General features: G+C 41.5%; 1 protein-coding gene across 3 annotated transcripts in view; it reads left to right on the forward strand.

The window, feature by feature from the left end:
* The window catches only part of SH3PXD2A (SH3 and PX domains 2A), a 426,239-nt gene that overhangs the window by 158,729 nt on the left and 247,426 nt on the right, over positions 1–20,084 (forward strand). For all 3 annotated transcript variants that reach the window (XM_061636089.1, XM_061636087.1, XM_061636088.1), the window contains exon 4: positions 12,686–12,762. In XM_061636089.1, the coding sequence (XP_061492073.1) occupies positions 12,686–12,762 (77 nt within the window). The remainder of the gene's footprint in view (positions 1–12,685; positions 12,763–20,084) is intronic.

Genomic DNA, 20,084 nt, shown 5'->3' on the forward strand with positions numbered 1-20,084 from the left:
TTTACCGGACATACAGAGACTTTACCCCTAGAGAGCTCTTCTGATAGAGGACTACTTAGCGTAAAGTAGGACACATAGGACCCTATGATATTAGCAGGTAAATCACATCCAGTCCATTGGGACTTATTCCTGAGAGAGAGAGAGTGATTTCTGCCAAAGTATTTTAATGAAAGAAAATAGCCAGATGGAGGAAAGGATTTCAACTGGGTTACTTCCAGGTAGATATGATTAGGATTCCAATGTAAAGGAATCAAGATGGATACCATTTCTGATTTACCATGCTAGTTCCAAATAAAACCATGAGGGGATTTTCTTCAAAATGGACAGGAAGCGATTAATATCCCTAGTGGAAAATTGTTCAAGACACATGTACTCATAAATTATGGAATAAGAGATCCTATTACCAGCCCATCTGTGTCTCCTGAAATAGCAAAAGAAGATAATTATACTAACAGCCTTGCTTGTTTTATTTTGTGCTGTCTGATGGACATAGGCTATAAGCCGTTTTGTTCCAGTTTAAGGAGTGGCACAGACTCCTTTTGATGATTCTTCCTATGACATTTTTGGATAGCAATCTCGTTAAATCACAGGCATTGTTTTAAATGGAAGCGACAACATTGCTCCTTAGTATAGACATTTCCTTCAAGAGAGTTTATCCTCTGGGGGTTTTTTTGGGGGGGGGGGTTGCATGCAGAGCCTTTTAAAAAAACAGGCCCATGTGTATGGGAATCCATATATTATTTTAGCTCCCAACTGTATGAAATAAATACTCCAATATAGATGTGAGGATGGTGACATGTTCTTCTGGAGGATCTGCAGATAGGATTGCCAATGTGATTTGTAAAATATCTGGTCAGTTGTGGGGCCACAGATGGTCATTAGACAGTAATAAGCAGGTTTTTACTTGGGTGATGCCTAGTCCTGTTTGGCAGATCAAGGGTTGGAACATGTTGCGTCTGGTAGGTCAGGGTGGGGAAGAGAGTTGGTTGATACAAACATTTGCAGCTGCTATATATTGAGTCAGACTGGCATTTATCCTGTTATTGTCTACTCTGACTGACATTAGCTTTCTAAGATCTAAGGGCACAGCTTTCCTTGTCCTGTCATCTAAGGTTCTTTTAACTAATTGAATCTGGGACTTTGAGCTTGCGAAGAATGTGCTGTATCACTGATCTATAGCCCCTTTCCAATCAAGCTATGGAATCAATACAAACATCCCCCCCCCATATCCCAAATACCCAGTATTAAATATGAATAAAGAAGAAATGTGTTTGAAGATAAAATACCCGACAGGTAGCAATTCACAATTTATGTTGTTGAGCATTTAGGTGATGTGCAAAATATTCTAGCTCTAGAGTAGAACAGCCCCAACACTCAGTGTGGAGTGAAATAGGGCGAATCAGAGTAAAGGAAAAGACAAAGCAAGATAAATTGTCTAAGATTGGAGCACACACTGTAACATATTTTCCTACACATGTTCTTACTTATTTGAAAGGCAAGAGCAAAATGGTTTAAAAATCTAGGATGAAATTGTAGGTTTATTTATTTTATTTTATTTTATTTATTTATTTTATTCAATTTATTAATTGCCCATCTGGCTGGATTTACCAGCCACTCTGAGTGATGTATATAACAAAACATATAAAACAACAGAATATCAGAAAGCAAACAATAAAATCTGTAACAATATATGATAACTAAACAACAAGGTAGAGGCAACTTAGTTTCAATAATAGGCTTCTCGCCTGTATGGTCCGAGGTGTAACTAGAGATAGGAGTTCCTGATGTAAGTCTTCCCACCCTGGCATAAAACCAGTGTGGGAGATAGTCCATTTGCAAGATCAAAAACCAGCATCTCCCCCAACCCCAGCATCCACCAGTTCCAGCAAGGAGAGGGGCGGAACAACTAGCCTCTCAAAAACGAAACTAACAGTTTTTCTTAGAGAAGCCTCAGCGAAGGGGCCAGAGTGTAAATGTCGCCGATATCAGGCAAGTGGATGAAGGTTGTATGGAAGGGTGGCGGCCGCTGCAGGGGCGCTTCCCGGGCCTCCAGACCGCCTCCGAAAATGCCAAAAGATCATCACAGGAACCGACGTCCTCCACCATAGGCCACAACAACAGGCCCGCCAAGAGGCCGCAGTTCCTCCCCAGCTCCGGCTCCAGCCGGTCCGGCGCTTACCACCACAAGAGGCGGTGGCGGCAGCCTGATGTACGTAGGTCCCTGGGTCATATTGATAACTGGCATCCAAGTCCTCAAAAAGGATATTGTAGAGCTGGAAAAGGTTCAGAAAAGGGCATCCAGAATGATCAGTGAGTTGGAGCAGCTCCCCTGTGAGGAAATGCCAGAATGTTTGGGGCATTTTTAGGGCATCCTTCTGTAGGCATCCTTTTTATTGTGCCTTCGTCATGACTTGTGCTCATGGTGATACCGGCAGTTACGCTGGACCCATTGTCAACACCATTTGGGCCTGCAAGAGTTTCAGGGCGGTTTTACTGCTTCAGCTCCAATCTGTACATCCCGTTATTCTAAACATTAAATCTGTTTGGACAGTTAAACAATTGGCATTGGAATTCTGTGGACTCTGTATCACTCCCTGTCTGTCTCCTTCCCCTTTCGACTGGAAGAGTCACTGGCTTAGCTCGGATTTTAGCATTGAACTATGGTTTGGCCCTATGAGGATGGGCCTGGAAGGAACTTTAGGCTTGCAAACTGGTTTATGCCAGGCTTGAAATGTAGATTTCTTTAAAAGATTTCCCCTGACTTTGCATGGGAGTCACTTGAAAATCATGCCTCTAAATTCTAAGGGCAAGTCTGCTTTAGTTATGGGTTAAGATGCTTTCATACAACACATCCGATCCTTACAGTCCGTGCACCATTCAGATGTGGAAAGAGCGGGAGAGTGCTCAGCTGAGCTCAATGTAGTTAGTTCATATGCCGGTAGGAGATGGCATCTATCCATCATCAGCATGGAATTGGAGACCCCAAGTCTACAAACCTGACCAACCTTTAAGGGTTATGTGAGGTTCTTAGTGTCAGGATTTTGTAAACGTTGGCCAGTCCTGCATAGCACAGCAGCACAAGGAAACAAAGGCAGGCAGTATTTGGGAAGCTGTTGCTTCGATTTGGCTGTGCTTGGAAAGAAGGCCCAGCTTGTTTGGGCTAGTGTTTTTCTAGCAGCCTGTCCAGTTTGGCTGCCTTATGCTCTGAAATTCAGATGCAATTTCTCAAGTTCCAAATGAACATTTGTCAGTTCACATCCCTCCTTCTAAGTTTTGCTGATATTAATTTGTCTTTCTTAAAAAAGCCTTCTAGGTATACCTCATGCTCTCCTTCCTATACAGTGAAAAACATCACACAACTGTGTAACAAGGAGTTAAGCGGGAGGTAGATCTTGCTGTCACGTTTGCTTAGGGCACCCTTTCAAGAGAAGGAGGAAGTAGTTGGCAAGAGCCACAATACATGAGTGAGCTTCTTAATGCTTTTGTTTCATTGGAGGAAAGGCTGTTGAAATGTGACAGTTCGAACTGGTTTATTCTGACATGGGCACTGTGGTTAATAATTACAGATTCTCCTCAATGAGCTGAAGTGTCTGTAGGTGAAACTGGACATGATAGTTACTATAGTTATTTTGCAGTTAGTTCATGTTTGTTAGTTTGTTGCTTTTGTAGGCTAAAATATGAATAGTTTAGCAATTGTTAGCACTTTTCAAAAGGTGGGACATAGGAAGCTGCCTTATACCAAGTCAGACCATTGGTCTGCTCTGCACTGACAGTCAGCAACTCTCCAGAGACTCAAACAGGGCTCCAAGCACCAGCTGGAGATGCCTGAAACTCAACCTGGGACTCTCTGCATTCAAAGTGTTCTGTTCTGCTGGGGCTTGGGGTTTATGGTAATAAATACCAGAGCCCCTTTCCGTTCATGAATGGGATGAAGAGTCCCTGCTAGCTGAAGATGTTACCTCAGCTAAAGGCTGATCTTCCAGTGGGTTTGCCCTCTTCTCCTGGACAGTTGTTTGCAATATTTAAAGGGCCTATAGCATATCCTGCAGTTGTGTGTTCCTGTGTGGTTGTGGTGTAGGAGAGGATGCAGGGGAATCATCCTCAGACTCCAAGGATGATGGAAGAGCCATGTCCTCAAACTGGGGCAATGTAAAAAGGAGTGCTGAGGCCTTTCCCTTGAGCAGGGCAACTAGTGCATCATCTGATCAGATTCCTCTTCAAGCCAATGCTGGGTCTCTGGGGCAAGGAACATGACACAAAGGTTGTGCTCTACCCCTAAGTTATGACCAGTGTTGTTGTTGTTTGGTAAAAAAAAATGAGGAGCTGGTACTTATACATTGATAAAAGTGTTGTGAGTGCCAGCACAACATTGTTACCCGGGTCATCAAAAAAAGAGGTGCCAGTACTCTGTACCACTGAGTTCCATCACAAAAAAAGGACTCGTTATGAACCCTTCCCTTTTTTGCCAAAGCATCCTATTCCCTTGGAAATGAATATCAAGATTTCAGTGGTGAAAACACTTATGAAGCCGTTTAACATGTTTATTGAGTAGCCCGTCGTTTTAATTATTGTTTTGTATTGCTTTTAAATGTTTTTCTGTTGCTGTGCACTACCCAAATGTTATATACAGAAGGCTGTATATAAATGAAATAAATATGTAGGAGATGTGGGAGAGCAGCAGATTCAGTGGTAGCACTTAAAATGTTGCATTTGTATATGTTAGTAACATTGTGGAAGGCCCATGTTGCGTGATTGCAGAAGATTCTTACCTGGCTATAAGAGGGCTTGGCACGTCAGGGTTTTGTCAAAGGCTTTTTGATTCAGATCTCTATTGGTATACCACAGCCCTGCTACCATCTACTGAAATGCATCAGGAATATCAGTCTACAGTAGGAATGGGAGGAGGCAGGAGAGAAGGGGCCCTCCCCAGGTGGAAGGATAGAGCAGCTGCCAAGGCAAAAGCCTCCTGGAGCAAGGCCAGACTGCAGAGGAGGAGCAGGAAGAGGAGATGCCACACCACAGGGTAAGCAACAGGCTGCAGTCTAGCGTGGCCGTGACAAATCTGCTTAATTCTGACCACGGGATGGTGGTGGTGGTGTCTGCATTAAGTGGATATTCTCCCATTGCAGCCTGTTGCTTGCCTTGCGCTGTGATGCCTCCTCTTCCTGTTCTTTTTCCTCATCTGGTACTGTTGGGGAGTCTTTTGCCACAGCTGCCACTCTATCCTTCCACCCGGAGCAAATCAGTGGCAGGGATGCAAATCCCATCCCTAGTCTACAGCATTTTCTTAGCATGTATTTATTTACTTACTTATTTTATTTAAGACATTTATGTCATTTATATAAGACATTCACATTATTTGCATTTCTTAGCAGTATACATAAAAACAAGCAATACACAACATGAAACAATAAATCATCTGAAAGCCAAACACTACATTAAAATGTCTACTGGAACAAGAAAGTCTTAGTCATGCCCCTGAAGTTTAGGAAGGAGGGTGTCTGTCTGATTTCAGCTGGGAGGGAGTTCCACAGGCTTGGGCGCACAGCACTGAAGGCATGTCTTTCAGTACATCTGAATGCGTATTTGAATTGGAGATCAAACTCTGGTTATTTGGCTTCAGGGAGATATCAGACAGGTGACACAAGTCTAATTTTTTGGGTTTAAGACTGTAAGAAGGCAATCCCTTGGGTGCAAATTTAGTTGGTATATGTGTGCAGCTCATTGATCACTGGTCATATTTTGATAAGAAGGACAAAGTTGCCATTCTGCCCACAAAACACTCTCGGTTTGTTTTCCCCCCACCCCTGCTTTCCTCTTGCTGATGGCTATGTGGCTTCAAACGGCTTGTCTGTAATGGCCATTTGTGAATTTTATTGTATGTAACAGAGGCTTGAGTGTTCGTTCTCCTGCAGAATGATGGAAGGAATTTCATGGTGAGAAGCATAAAGGAAGTTTGTTCCCCAGTACCAATTGTATATATGTGTTCCTTTGGTGCCTAAAAACAATGAAAATAGATATGAGGAGAAAGACACTGTAGTGTTTTTTTTTTAATGATATCATTTATCCAGCCCTGCAGACATGTTGTAACAATGTTAGGAACAATTCTGCTTTTTAAAACCAGAGATAATCATATGGATCAAATGAAGGCTTAAGGATGCATTCAACCAGCAAAACGATTTGAGTTCTGCCAAATGAACTCCCTCCCTGATGATAGGCCAATGCAGATAATCATAAATCTCTTGGCAATAAATGGGGATATTTGATCTCCCTGTTCTTCAAGAAATCTTTAAACAGTAGCTTGAGTTTCACTGTTACAGAACTGTTTGTATGCAAGAGGCTAACTAAAAATCTGTGCTCTAAAAACCCGAAGCAGATTCTGTGATTAGAATAAATCATATGAATTAGGCATGTTTCAAGCAACTTTAAAACTGAGGAAGATTCTGCAAAATTGTGTTGTGCGTGTTTAAGGAAAGGAGGGAATAATGGGGGGAAATACCACAACCGAAAATGCAAAGGCTGGACCATCATTACTTATCTCTTGTGTGCAGTGGTGGCTGATGCCCATTGGGAATGGTAGGGCAGAAGTCAGGGAGACCAACAGTAGGTGGACCCATTGCCAGTGATGGACAAAGCCAGCTAATTCTAACCTTGTCCCCATCTTCCTTCTGCCTACCAAGTTCTGCAAGGGCAGCACAGAGGCCTAAACTATCTCCAGTCAGCCCACTTCCCCTCATCCTCATTTGTGCTGCCATTTACCTCCTTTAAGGGCTAATGTAATGTACAAGATAATGGTCGCATTGAGATTGCTTTTCACATCCCCCCCATGGCAGTGGTTGTCAAGTGGTAGCTGTTTGTGTGGAACAGCTCTCCACATGGTCTGGGAAAGAAAATCACCTCAGCGGTGTAGCAAGGTGGTCTCTACACATTGCTTCCCATGTCAAAACAGTTGTCTAGCTGCAAACAATTGGAGTGGCCTCCACATGACAACCATACTGTGTCCCCTGTAGCTCTAAGTCTCTTCTCAGCAAAGCCTTTTCTGAAGCATTACAGCCTCATCTTACTAATCCACATTACTAATTTGTTGACCTCTATCTCAAACCCTGCCTTGTCTATCCAATCAGTCATATAAACCTCCTGAGCATGCATTTCATTACCATTTATGTTGTGTACATTTCCTGACTCACTTTTGTGGGCTAAAAGAAAAGGGGAATCACAGTAATAATAGCGATGCTGGGGTGAATTGCTACTCAAGCGTCAAAATATCACAAGGAAAATCCTCCTTCACATGGAAAACTGGTGGCTCCATCACAGGATTGTATAAAATCAGAGATCATTCCCTTCATGTGATTCTCTGCATGCGTCAAAGTAAATTCCATTAAAATAAGTGGGATTAGGACCAGGCTGTTTGGGAGAATTTAGCCACACTTTGGAACAAGTTTATAGTAGTTGCAAAAGCTGCTGTTAAATTCAAATTAGACAGAAACATTTCAAGGATCACAGAATTACTGTTACAAAGAAATAATCTAGACTTAGTACACAAGTACAGAGGAAAATCAGAAAAAAAATAAAGCTGATCTACACAATATGTGCTGTGGTAGTCCTTCTGCACTCCGTAACTCCACAACAGCCTGGTCAAAATACAGTTCATAGGGGGTGGGGGGTCTCTTCACTAAGCTAAATGGTCTATACCTGGGTGCCCTCTCTCTCCTCCATAAGAGACTGGCAGCAGCACTTAAATATGACACATCCTGGAATCTTACCCCTTCCTATTTTATTTTATTCTATTCCTTTTTGTTCCACGGATAACATTATACTTGCCTGGTTTCTCATGTTCAAGTTTCGTATCTGTTATGGTATTTTGGCAGAAACGAGCCTCGTTGTAAACTGTCTGCTTAGTGAAGTTGAATTACAGTTTCAGGAGGCCTTTTATGTGTTCCACGCCTATGATTGCTTTATACTTTCTAAAATATGGTCACCGCCGGTCTGGCTTTCACTTTGTGGCTTGGATTGGAAACAGGGCAACCAGAGAATGGGAGCTGTTTGAGAATCCTTATGGCACATTTAGAACACTTCCAGAGCACTGCTGAGCTTGCCTATCACACCAGTTAGTTGGAATGCTGAAAAGGGCACATTTTTCTTCATTAGTAAAAACAATAGCAAAACCCCCCAAATAAGGATGTTTTTACAGTGAAAACCCTATTCATAAGGTCACCGTAAGTCGGAATCAACTTGAAGGCAGTCCATTCCATTCATTACTCTTTTATTGTGCCCTTCTGTGCAGCAGCTTGAAGGACAGATTTTTGCCCTTAACTAAGCCTCACATTCCTGATGCCATATTGCTAGCAAAGCCAAGGCATATGTACCATGTTGCCTTGCGTCAGTGTAGCAGGATGATAAAAGAGGCAAACCCCATATAAGATCTAGCTTTGCAATTCTATGTTTATGCCAATTTCATCCTCCCATCATTTAGTGTGAAAGGCCTTTGTAATCACAGCTATTCCCATTAAATGTTTTGTAAACTAAGCTATTGGGAGTCCTTACGATGCAGTTCTTTAACCAAACAATGTTTACAAAAATGCACATATTAGGGGAAAGTGTGCATAAAAATAAATATATTAGTGAAAATAATGTGCAAAATGCATTATATTAAAAGACATTGTTTGCAAAAATATGTACATTGGTCAAAGCTGCATACAAGAATATGTTTATTAGGAGAAATTTGCACTAAAATGCAGGAGAATTTTCATGAGGATTTTGTTTAAATCGCAAATTGCTGCAGAAATGTGGAGAACTGAATTTAAGATTGGAAAAATGGGAACTGAGAGAATCAAAATTGACAGATCTGTCCATCCCTAGTGAGGGAATGGGACTATTACCCTTTCACGACTGTTTCCCATTAGAAGGAAGACCTCTGGTGCATAAATAGATTTTATTTCCAAGTACTGTACATTAATTAATCATAACATCTGCTAACTATTAATATATATTTTTTCATCAGCGAATGGAATATGTTGGCTGCAAAAAGGGGGGGTGGGGGGACTAAAAGATTGGTCAGTTACACAGGCAGTGGAAAGCAACTGAATAATTCTGCTGGCAGTATGATATCTACTCCCACTGATACCTGATTAGTTTTTTCCCCCAATATGGATAAAATTCCATTTTGGAATTAAAAATAAAATAAAATTAAAGGGAAGTGTTAAAAATGATTATTTGAAAACTTCCATGCCCTCTCTGGCACACCTTCTATGTGAGGCCTCATTTCCTAGGTTTTCTATACTGTATCAACATTGTTGCTTATCAGTTTTTTAGCCAAAGCCTCCGGTGTTTCACTGAGCCTTGGGCCACTACAGTTCTTTTAGTATACCCTTCCCTTCTGTCCGAGATGATGTCTTGAAGACCAATATATGCGCATCCGAGCAGGTGGTGAAGCAGCTCAAGTCTGTTCTTGAGTGACAAGGTGCTCGGACTAAATGGCCTGGACACAATTAATAGCTTTATGGAGCCAGATGGATCCCTACTGGTATCATTTGTGACCTGATTCCTACTGGGTTGGAACCATAATATCATTCTCTAGCCCTCTGCTATGGCTGTTTCCAAGCAGGATGATATAGAGAGTAAGACACTTGGGCCCTGCAAGCCACCTCCCCATTAATAACTCCTGATAGCTTACACCTTTGTCTGGAAACCCATACTTGAAATAACAAAATCACATTAATTTGTTATGCTCAATAACATAACAATAACACTGATAGCAGTCCCCACTTCCAAGATTTTCTAGAGTGTGAAAAAGTGTAACAGCTGTCAGAACTCTTGTCCTGTCATAAGCCTACCTCAATCAATCAGGCATTTTAGCATGTGTTTTATACTGTTTACATTTTTAAATTGTGTTTTAAGTTGTTTTTATAAGATCTGTTTTAAATTGTATTTGTTTTAATGTTTTTAGTTACTGTAAACCGCCCAGAGAGCTTCGGCTATGGGGCGGTATACAAGTGCAATAAAATAAATAAATAAATCAGAGTTGACATTATGAAGACATCTAACTTTCTTCTCCACCCATGTGCTTGAATAGTCAAAGGGTTGAATCCAACTAAGTCATTGTGCAAGTGGAGTAAGCTGCACTTGCTCCATTGAAATTCCCCCTCTCCTTCCCTGCGTGCCCCAGTACTGCCCTCAAATCTGCTTTGCAGGGTTGGAATACACCAAAGCAGATTTGGGGGGGGTGCAGGGGAAGAGAGGGAGGGGATGTTCTGTTGCCTGAGCATACTTCTTTCGTTGTTAATTATATAATTTCTGCCTATATTATATTATTTTTGTAAGCATTAATGGGTAGTGTGGCACTTCTAAGTGAGGCAGGCAAGGGTGGCAAGCCCACATGGTGAGGCCCAGAGCAGCAGCCAGGGGAGAGGAGGTCTGCCAATCCCTGGGGTATAGGGAGAGAAGGGGGAGGGGAGTTCTGCCCCCCCCTGGGGTGGTGGTGGGGAGACGAGGGAAGGGAGTTCTAGCGACCCTTTGAGTGAGGGGAGAAAGGGGGGAGGGGGGCTCCAGCAACACCTGAGGGCAACAGGGAGAAAGCTACATGAACCATGGGGGTGAGGGGTTTGGTGACCTGGGGGAAGAGGGGTTGGCAATGGTAGGCGGGGTGGGTAAGCAAAGTGAGTAGGGGCAGAGCCCCTAGTTTATTTTAAGGCTATCCAAAGAAGTATTACAGCATAAGAAATGGTACAAAACATCACAATTGACAGGAATACTTGGGGTCGAATAATACATAATAATTTATCATATAAGCATTACAAAATGTTAAATGTCAAGGGAATCAGATCATCCAAATGGATAAGAACATAAGAAGAGCCTGCTGGATCAGGCCAGTGGCCCATCTAGTCCAGCATCCTGTTCTCACAGTGGCCAACCAGGTGCCTGGGGGAAGCCCGCAAGCAGGACTCGAGTGCAAGAACACTCTCCCCTCCTGAGGCTTCCGGCAACCGGTTTTCAGAAGCATGCTGCCTCTGACTAGGGTGGCAGAGCACAGCCATCATGGCTAGTAGCCATTGATAGCCCTGTCCTCCATGAATTTGTCTAATCTTCTTTTAAAGCCATCCAAGCTGGTGGCCATTACTGCGTCTTGTGGGAGCTTATTCCATAGTTTAACTATGCGCTGAGTAAAGAAGTACTTCCTTTTGTCTGTCCTGAATCTTCCAACATTCAGCTTCTTTGAATGTCCACGAGTTCTAGTATTATGAGAGAGGGAGAAGAACTTTTCTCTATCCACTTTCTCAATGCCATGCATAATTTTATACACTTCTATCATGTCTCCTCTGACCCGCCTTTTCTCTAAACTAAAAAGCCCCAAATGCTGCAACCTTTTCTCATAAGGGAGTCGCTCCATCCCCTTGATCATTCTGGTTGCCCTCTTTTGAACCTTTTCCAACTCTATAATATCCTTTTTGAGATGAGGCGACCAGAACTGTACAGAGTATTCCAAATGCGGCCGCACCATAGATTTATACAACGGCATTATGATATCGGCTGTTTTATTTTCAATTCCTTTCCTAATTATCCCTAGCATGGAATTTGCCTTTTTCACAGCTGCCGCACACTGGATTTAGCAGATTAGATATATGATCTTATAAATAATGTTGTGTGTCCTGGCCAAGCCTGCTGGAATCAGACTGCTTTTTCTCTTGTATGTTTAATGAAAAACTTCAGTTTAGAGCACTTCATAGATCAGCTTACAGGCCACACAAAATTCTACATCCCTACACAGCATAACTAGGCATGAGTACTCAAAGCTAAGATGTTGTCACAGCAATTAGACACACCCCCTTACAACCCTTAAATAGCTTTGAGTGGGCTCTTTTTTCTTGCATGAGGAAGGTGTCACAGAATAGGAATTTGTGCGCACATGAGAGTTCTTCCTACTTGGAAAAGTGGGGGCCAGCTGACCCTGCCAGAGCTGTTGTCTGCATGTCTAGGGTGACGGCGGCAGCACCTCATCAAGATCCTCCTCCTATAGAGGAGGTGCGCAGCAGCTGTGGCTGGGGCAAAGAGGGGGTGGAGGGGAGGAGATGGGGTTGACTCCTGATCAGCCAGTGTTTCCTCTGTTGTAACTGGAGCTAAGGGGGAGGAACTGTCACTGTCAAAAGTGCTGAAGCCTTCTACTTCAACACTTTCTTGTTGCAAGCTACTAGGACCTTCTCTTGGATCCCATCCTGTATCTCCTCCTCCTCCTCCTCCTCCTCATCATCATCATCATTACTCCAGCAACATTCCACTGGGCTCATGACATTCTGCAACATAATCAATGAACATCCACCAAGTGGTATTAAAGGCTTGAGGTTTTGTCAATCCCTGCAGTAATAGTACTTCATAAGAAATCTTCCCCATAATTGCAATATGGCATATATTCCTATACCATGAGTGGACATAATTCCACTTGTGCAATGACTTAGTTGGATACAACCTGCAGTATATGGACAATGTATATGAGTAAATATTTTCTGTTTTCCATATAACAGAAGAAAGCTGGTGGAGAGCTGTGTTGATGATAACCATATATTCTGACAGAATGTGTAGAAAGAGGTTAAGAGCAAGTGGTTGCCTCCTTCTGCATTAGTATAATGCAGGATAGGAGTACTTTCTGTCTTGGAAGCATATGTTCAATCTCTGCATCTTTTTTTTACCCCAGGTAAAATCCTATTCCGGAGAAGTCATATTCGAGATGTCGCTGTGAAGAGGCTAAGGCCCATTGATGACTATTGCAGGGTAAGAATTCTTATCTTCTTAGAAAAGTAATAATGGACAGAACACAATGAGAGATGCCAGCCAAGAGTTTTTAGAGGCAGTGACGTCACTAGGGTTGGTGTCACCTGGTGCGGTAACTCATGGTGTCACCCCCATGACCTCCTCCCGTACCAGACCTAGGGTGCCTAGGGGCGGGGCGGCTCTGGGTTAAGGTTGCCATATTCCAGTTCCACAAATCCGGCAGGCTAATTTGCATATTATGCAAATTATTTGCATATTATTAATATTTGGATTGTCCAGTTGTTTTGTTTTTGTGCCTAGGAATTAGCACCAAAAACTGGGGAAAGATGTGAGAAATCTTTTTTTAAAAAAAACAACATTTTCAGCCTTAAATGCCTAGACTCTAGTTTCCAACACTATGGAATGTTGATTGATTAAGAGGATTTATATCCTGCCCTTCTGCTGTTAAAAACAGAGCTCAGCATAGCTTACGAATATAATAAAAACAATAAAAATGCACAATCAATATAAAAACATAATAAAAACACAAAATAGCAACAAACATAAAGTAAGTCAGGGCAGCAGTATGGTTAACCATTACATATACGATATATTTCAGAGATGTGGTGGGTGGAAAAAAACAAGCCAAAATGTTAGGAAAAGGAGTCTTTCACGCCACATGCTCAGTTCTAAATACTGTTGCAGCAAGTTTTACAAGTTCCTCCAGTATTCCACTGGTGCAGGCACTCAGACATTCAAAGTATCTGTATGTTTCTTAGGTTTTATAAAAGCAGAGCTTTGCTTAACTCAAAATTTCTTCTCCCTTTGATCAACCACATCTACACAGGTTCCACCTCTATACTCAAAATGAAACTGGGCCTGGAAGTGTGCAACAACCCCACACATACCTTGCTAATTAGATTACCAATGCCAGGATGTCTGTCTTACCGACTACTCTCCTGCTCCCCTCCCCCCGGGCATCATGAAAGACCCAGTCCTGGGCTCAGAAAGAAAATAAATATCTGGTCCTCTTCAAAGTACTGATAAGCCTCTTGTTTTAATTAAAATAATAACTGTAAGTTCTTATTTATTTATTTATTTATTTATTTGTTTTGTTTCATTTTTAAACCGCCCATAGCGAGTAGCTCTCTGGGCGGTGAACAAAACAGGATTAAAATACAATATACAATAAAATCAGTGATGAACAACAGCAAATTAAACAAAAACATTAAATAAAACATATTGACATTAAATTTGAACATTATAATAACATTAAAATGCCTGGGAGTATAGCCAGGTCTTGCTCTTATCACTAATGGGAGTTAATTATCTCGCATATGCTGCTATTGCTTCAATGGCTGTAAAGGAGTGAGGTTAAAGATAAGTGAAATGCAAATAGAAAAAAAAACACAGAAGGCAGTAACACTTTCCTAAATGTAATACCATACCAACCACAACAAGATTCCTATGAGTAAGGCAGAAAACTAAGCATCTCACAACCAGTCAGGATTCCTAACCAAAAACCAAAAATATGATAAATGAAGAAATATTTATATAAGCATGACTATCAAATATATTTATTATTTACACAAACTGTAAAGATATTTATAGTGCAATCCTAGGTTTATTTATTCAGAAGCAAGTCCCAGTGTATTCAGTGGAACTTACTCAAACAGGGACAGAACTGCAACCTCAAGTGATAAGCAACTTCATTCACACAACCCAAAATTCCGAATCATGCCACTTTACGCTGTTTTGCAACTGTTTATACTTGTTTTTATGGTTATTAGATTTTAAATGGCTTTATTTCTTGTTGTGAGCTGCCTTGGTTTCCAACCCTACCTCACAGGGTTGTTGGAAAGACTACACACACACACACACACTGCAGATGTATAAATACATACAGCCCATATAATAGTTTATTGTCAAACCAGTTGGTCATTGCAGAAAAATCAGTATTAGTTTAAAAAAAACCAGTATTAGTTTCCTACAGAATAAAAACTGTAATACCTAAGTAAGCCCTGCCTACTTGCTTTAAAATAGGACTGGATGGGGGGGGACAGAAAGAGAACACAAACACAATTCTTTTTTACATTCACTCCCATTGATCAAGTCCCATTGATTTTCAGCACATTCATAACCATGTCTACTCAAAAGTAAATCCTATTGAATTCAATGGGATTTACTCTGGACATATGGGATTAGCAATGCTTTTACTCCCACAAAAGCAAGTATTGGGAAGGTTTTCAAAACACTGCCCAGGATCTGACTCCTACACACAAGAGGGGAAAAACCTGAAATGTATATACTTACCCAATTTATGAGATTTTCAGATAAACAGGGGGGGAAACCACCATTTTCTGGCCTTGCAATGAGGTTTACTAGACACTGCCACAGGTCAACCAAACACTTCACTGATTGGCTGCAATCCTGAACAGGCGGGGTTAATTCTACAAAGTGCTATACAGTAGTTTAAAATAAGATTTAACGGGGGGGCTGACATTTTTATGTATATCTTGAGAACTGGACCACCTAGAAACTTAATTTTTTTTAAAAATGAAAGCTGAGAATCCAGGCCAGCTAAGGGGCTAAACGGGCACTGGGTGGCATGCAAAGAATCTGGGTAAAACCCGGCTAACCAGGCAATATGGCAACCCCCCTCTCATGGTGTCACCCTGGTGCGGTCCGCACTCCCGCACCCAGCTAGTGACGCCACTGTTTAGAGGGCAGTAGGACTGTTTTATCTTATTTGTATGTCTGTAGAGTTTCTCTCTCATGCACACAAAAGCTGCACCAATGAATGAACTCTAATCTGAGATCTAAAAAATAAAGATGGGCAAGATGCTTACTCTTCAGAATGTGCCTTTTGAGTCCCAGGGTTGTGGTGGAAATGACATATATAATATAGTCCTTCATCTTAAATGAGGTCTTTCATTAATTCTTAACAGCTCCTGTGGCAACATGTCTCCAGTCCATCAGTAATCCAGAATGTTCAGCGTTACACAAATCTTCGTAAGACTCCTAGGGTCTTTTTCAAAAGTTTTCCTCTCTTCCTAAAAGTAACTGTTGCACCTTGCCCCTGTGCATGGTCAGAAAGGTGTTCTCCTTCAGCTTCTGATGGACCTGGCCTATACGCTGTATAGGTCAAAGAGCGTAGAGGAAGCCAATGCAGGTCCTGAAGCTGGAATCCTTGGAGACTCACTCCTGTAATGTTGCATGCTGCTGCATTTATAAGATATGGTATTTCAAAGGAAGTTACAAAGGCCTACTGCCCTTTAAAAGTAAGCAAACCCTTTATTCACTCCAGCTGCAATCCTATGCACACTTACTTGGGAGTAAACACTATTCAGTGGGGCTTACCTCTGAGTCACCATGCACATGATTGGGCTGCAGGTAAGGTTTAAACTCAGTCCCAGCACAATCCTGTGATGATGCCTGTCATTCCTGCTTAGTGAGGAGCATAGCAAGGCTCCTTGTAATGAGGCCATTGGTCCATCTACTCAGTATCGTCTACACTGGCTGGCAGTGGCTCTCCAGGGCTTCAGAGAGTTCTTCTGCAGGCCTGGCTAGAGATGCTGGGTCTTAAACCTGGAACCTTTTGCATGCAAAGCGGATGCCCTACCACTGAGCTATGGCCCTTTTCACCATTGCCATGCTGCGTTTTCAAATACACACACAGATAAGGTTTTATATTAGAATGGTGGTGGTGGTGAATTCATGTTTTTGCACCCTGAGTGTATAAACAAAGGCTTAGTATGAACAAAAGAGCCGGAAGTAACTAGTCTACATTAATTGATCTTATAAATGCCCCACCGACCATGATTAAATAAAGGCAATGACATGACACTCACAGTGTTAGTACTTGCTAACTAATGGGGATCCAAATAGGGTATCTAAAATTAATGCAGCTTCCCCCCTCCCCCTGGTTAGATCAGGGATGCAGCAGGGGAAACAATGCAGTTGAAGCATATTGAAAACAACGTGCATGATATTTTTAAGAGCCTGGGACTCACAGCAAAGAGAGTATGAATTCTGTACCCTCCGACTGGGGGAAACGGAACTAAAATCTTATCTTATGAGATCAAGCCTTCTGTTCAACAATTGATACAGTGTCTGGCAAATGAAGGCATAATGGCTATAACCACGTGCGCTCACACTGTATCCTCTGCATTAATCGTTCAGACAGGAACTGTGCAAAACATATGCATGAAAAATAATGTCATGGGTTCACTGAACAGACATGGCAGGAATTCACTCCAAAGTGGTAGGGGTGACCTCTGACACCCCCAGAAAGCAGAAGCTAGTTACTTATATAAGATGCAATTGTTTGAAAAGCAGACAGTCCCTTACTGGGTGAGGGGCATGTCTGAGAAATGCATGTTTGAGAAATGGTTATATCATTTACTGCTGCAATGATAAGCTAAACAAAGGTGACCTAACTGCTAGCCAGTTTGGCCTTGTTTACTATCTGTGTCAGAGGAACCTATCATAACAGTCTCCTTGAAACAGAATCAAGCTCCTTTTGTTGTAAAAATTTCTAATCCATACTGAGCAAAAGTTCAAGATGCAGCTTGGCCTGGAAAAATCATGTGTTGATTGGGATGACAATTTTCTATTATTTTTAATGGGGCTGTCAGTAGAGCTCTTCCATCTACAGTCATTAAAAAGCAGTAGCCCCTTGTCTGCTGGAGTTTACAGTTGATTGTTGGAACTCATATAATATGTAATGTGGTAATGTGAATGTCCATTAATTGGTCATGACTAGTCCTCATGATTATGCATTTACCCAAGCTGCACTGCTAACCACCCTCCCTTAAGGTATTAGAAGGGCTGCAAACTTTCCCAGCTGTTTGAGCTACAGCAATTAGCAGGTGATAACATTTAGGTCCATGCCATAAAAAGCATCACCTGTGCTACAAATCAAACCCCTGTTAAACTGGTCTGGTTTGCTCCTGTCTCCCCCTGACCCTTTCCTGTCCATTTGGCAACAGTGTTCAAACTACTGAGTGAGAGAGGCAGTGCGCCTCTGAATACCAGTTGTTGGGAAATGCAAGTGGGGAGAGTGCTGTTGTACTCAGATCCTGCTTGCAGGCTTCCCACATGCATCTGCTTGGCCACTGTGAGAACCAGATGCTGGATTAGATGTGCTTTTGCCCTGATCCAGCAGGGCTTTTCTTATGTCCTCATACAGGCAGGGAATTTCATCAGATGACAACATGGTTTATTGTGATGTACGAACACAGTCATTTTCTCTTTCACACATAATGCTGTTCGTTGCAGTGGTGCTCTGTGCCTTTAGTGCAGCTAGCGTGAGCTGGAACTTGCATGGGTCAACACAAAGTTAAAGAATAATGTGTCAGGAAATATTTGTCCATCTTACAAAAAGAAGAAAAGAAAAAGAATCCGAACATACACAGTGAAAGAGAGAATTGACCAGAAATGACTGAAAGGTTCTCAGTGTAACTCCATTGTAGTTAGGCTAAGAATTTTTCAGCTGTCCCATGGCTAAGGCCAACATGTGAGGATATTTTTGTGAATGTTTTCATCCAGCTCACAGTGGTTCTTAACCTTTTCCATTGCCAGCACCCCTTGGATTTCCAAAATATGCTCTCGCACCCCCTGAAAAAATACTGTTCATTTTTTATTTTAATTCCAAAATCTTTGGTTGTATAGTTAATTTTCTGCTTCTATTTAAATGATTTTTTAAAATCTCGTACCCCTAGAAAAAGTGTCTCGCACTCCAGGGGGTGCGTGCACCCCAGGTTAAGAACCACTGAGCTAAAACCTGTCAAAATATGAGCAAAAGGGAAAGAGGGAAAATAAAATCTTAAAAACCACAAAAAGTCACATTTGACAGTTTTATGATTTGTGAGCTTTTTTGCCTAAAGTTCAGGATATCATACTTAGTTCTGTAACCTTATTCACCCTTACAACAATCCTGTGAGGTAGGTGCAAGATGGTGAGTGAAGTAATAAGCTTCATGGCTGAGAAGGGATGTAAATTGGGTTCTTTCTGGTCCTAGTATAACACATGAGAACGTGGTATAGTTGTTAGAGTCTACCTTCTCTACCATGTTCTGGATGTGAATGCTCTGGAGCCTATTTCATTCCATGTGTATTTGGCAAGTATATAGCAAATTTGTCTTAAGTTAATGATACAACTGTGGACTATGGGTGTAATTTCATTCTATAACAGTTTAGTGAAACCCCTGGTTGCTGGCAGCACAATTGTATCCATCTGCCAGTAAATTACTAACTCAAACACACACAGTGTGTATATAGGTAGCGTGAACATGGTACCAAGCCATATTTGGCCACATCAAATTATTTTTTCCAGCTACCTCCTAGAAAAGGCAGATACAGATTTATTTATTTTTTTCAGCACAAAGAATCAATGCATACACAAATCTTTACATAGAGAGAAAATCATGGCAATGATAACTTTCAGAATCAGATCTTCTATATAGCCGACTGGTTTTGTGAATCTCATAACATCAAGAATGGGAGATGCCCATGCTACTTTTGCTTAGCAGACCTCCCAAGGACTGTGTGATGTGTTTCATTGCGATGCAGCCAGTAAAGTAAATATCAGGGCTCTGATAATTAGGCTCTTTCTGGCACTGTAATGTAATCCTTTTAAGAAGAAAGGTGAGGGATCAGGCACAGCAAGAAATTTATCTTTTAATGTATATAAACACAAATATCAGAACTCTGAATGTTTTGCTGGTAATCAGCAAAACTGTGTGAGCTGCACTTGTAAATATTTCTTGCCCACTGGAATTCATCTCCCTGGATCGTTTTCCTGTTTGCAGACTTGGCATTATTTTTGTGTGAACTGAACTTTTCCAGGGCTCATCTAAAGTAGCTTTCTTTTTTCATCTTAGCAACTTTTGCCAATCTGTAATAAAGAGCCTTTTCTTCCTAGGCTCACTATGCCAGATGTATTTCATTATTTAGTAAGGCTTCTCAATGGCTTTGGCCAAATTAAGCCCCTCTAAATATGTTTGCAATGTATCTTCCATGATAAATGCATAAAATGCCTTCCCCATCCCTATCTGAAAAAAACACATTTAATTCCCTTCATTAATGTAGAAGTATCTTTTACTACCTTGTCCGTTCTCCTTCTCTACATCCTCCACCCCTCCTTTTGGAGTCCTGCTGAATCAAACCAAAGTCTCTTTAGTTCCTGTTTCATCAAAATAATATAATGTTGAGTTAAAGTGGCAGCCATCTTTCCTGTCTCTCTGTTTTTGTTTTTGTTAGGAACACACACACACACAATTCATTTTTTTGTTTAACAACAATGCACACCATGGAATGGATTGAACAGCTGATTCTTTTTTT

This window comes from Rhineura floridana, chromosome 7, assembly GCF_030035675.1.
Source record: "Rhineura floridana isolate rRhiFlo1 chromosome 7, rRhiFlo1.hap2, whole genome shotgun sequence".
Lineage (NCBI taxonomy): Eukaryota > Metazoa > Chordata > Lepidosauria > Squamata > Rhineuridae > Rhineura > Rhineura floridana.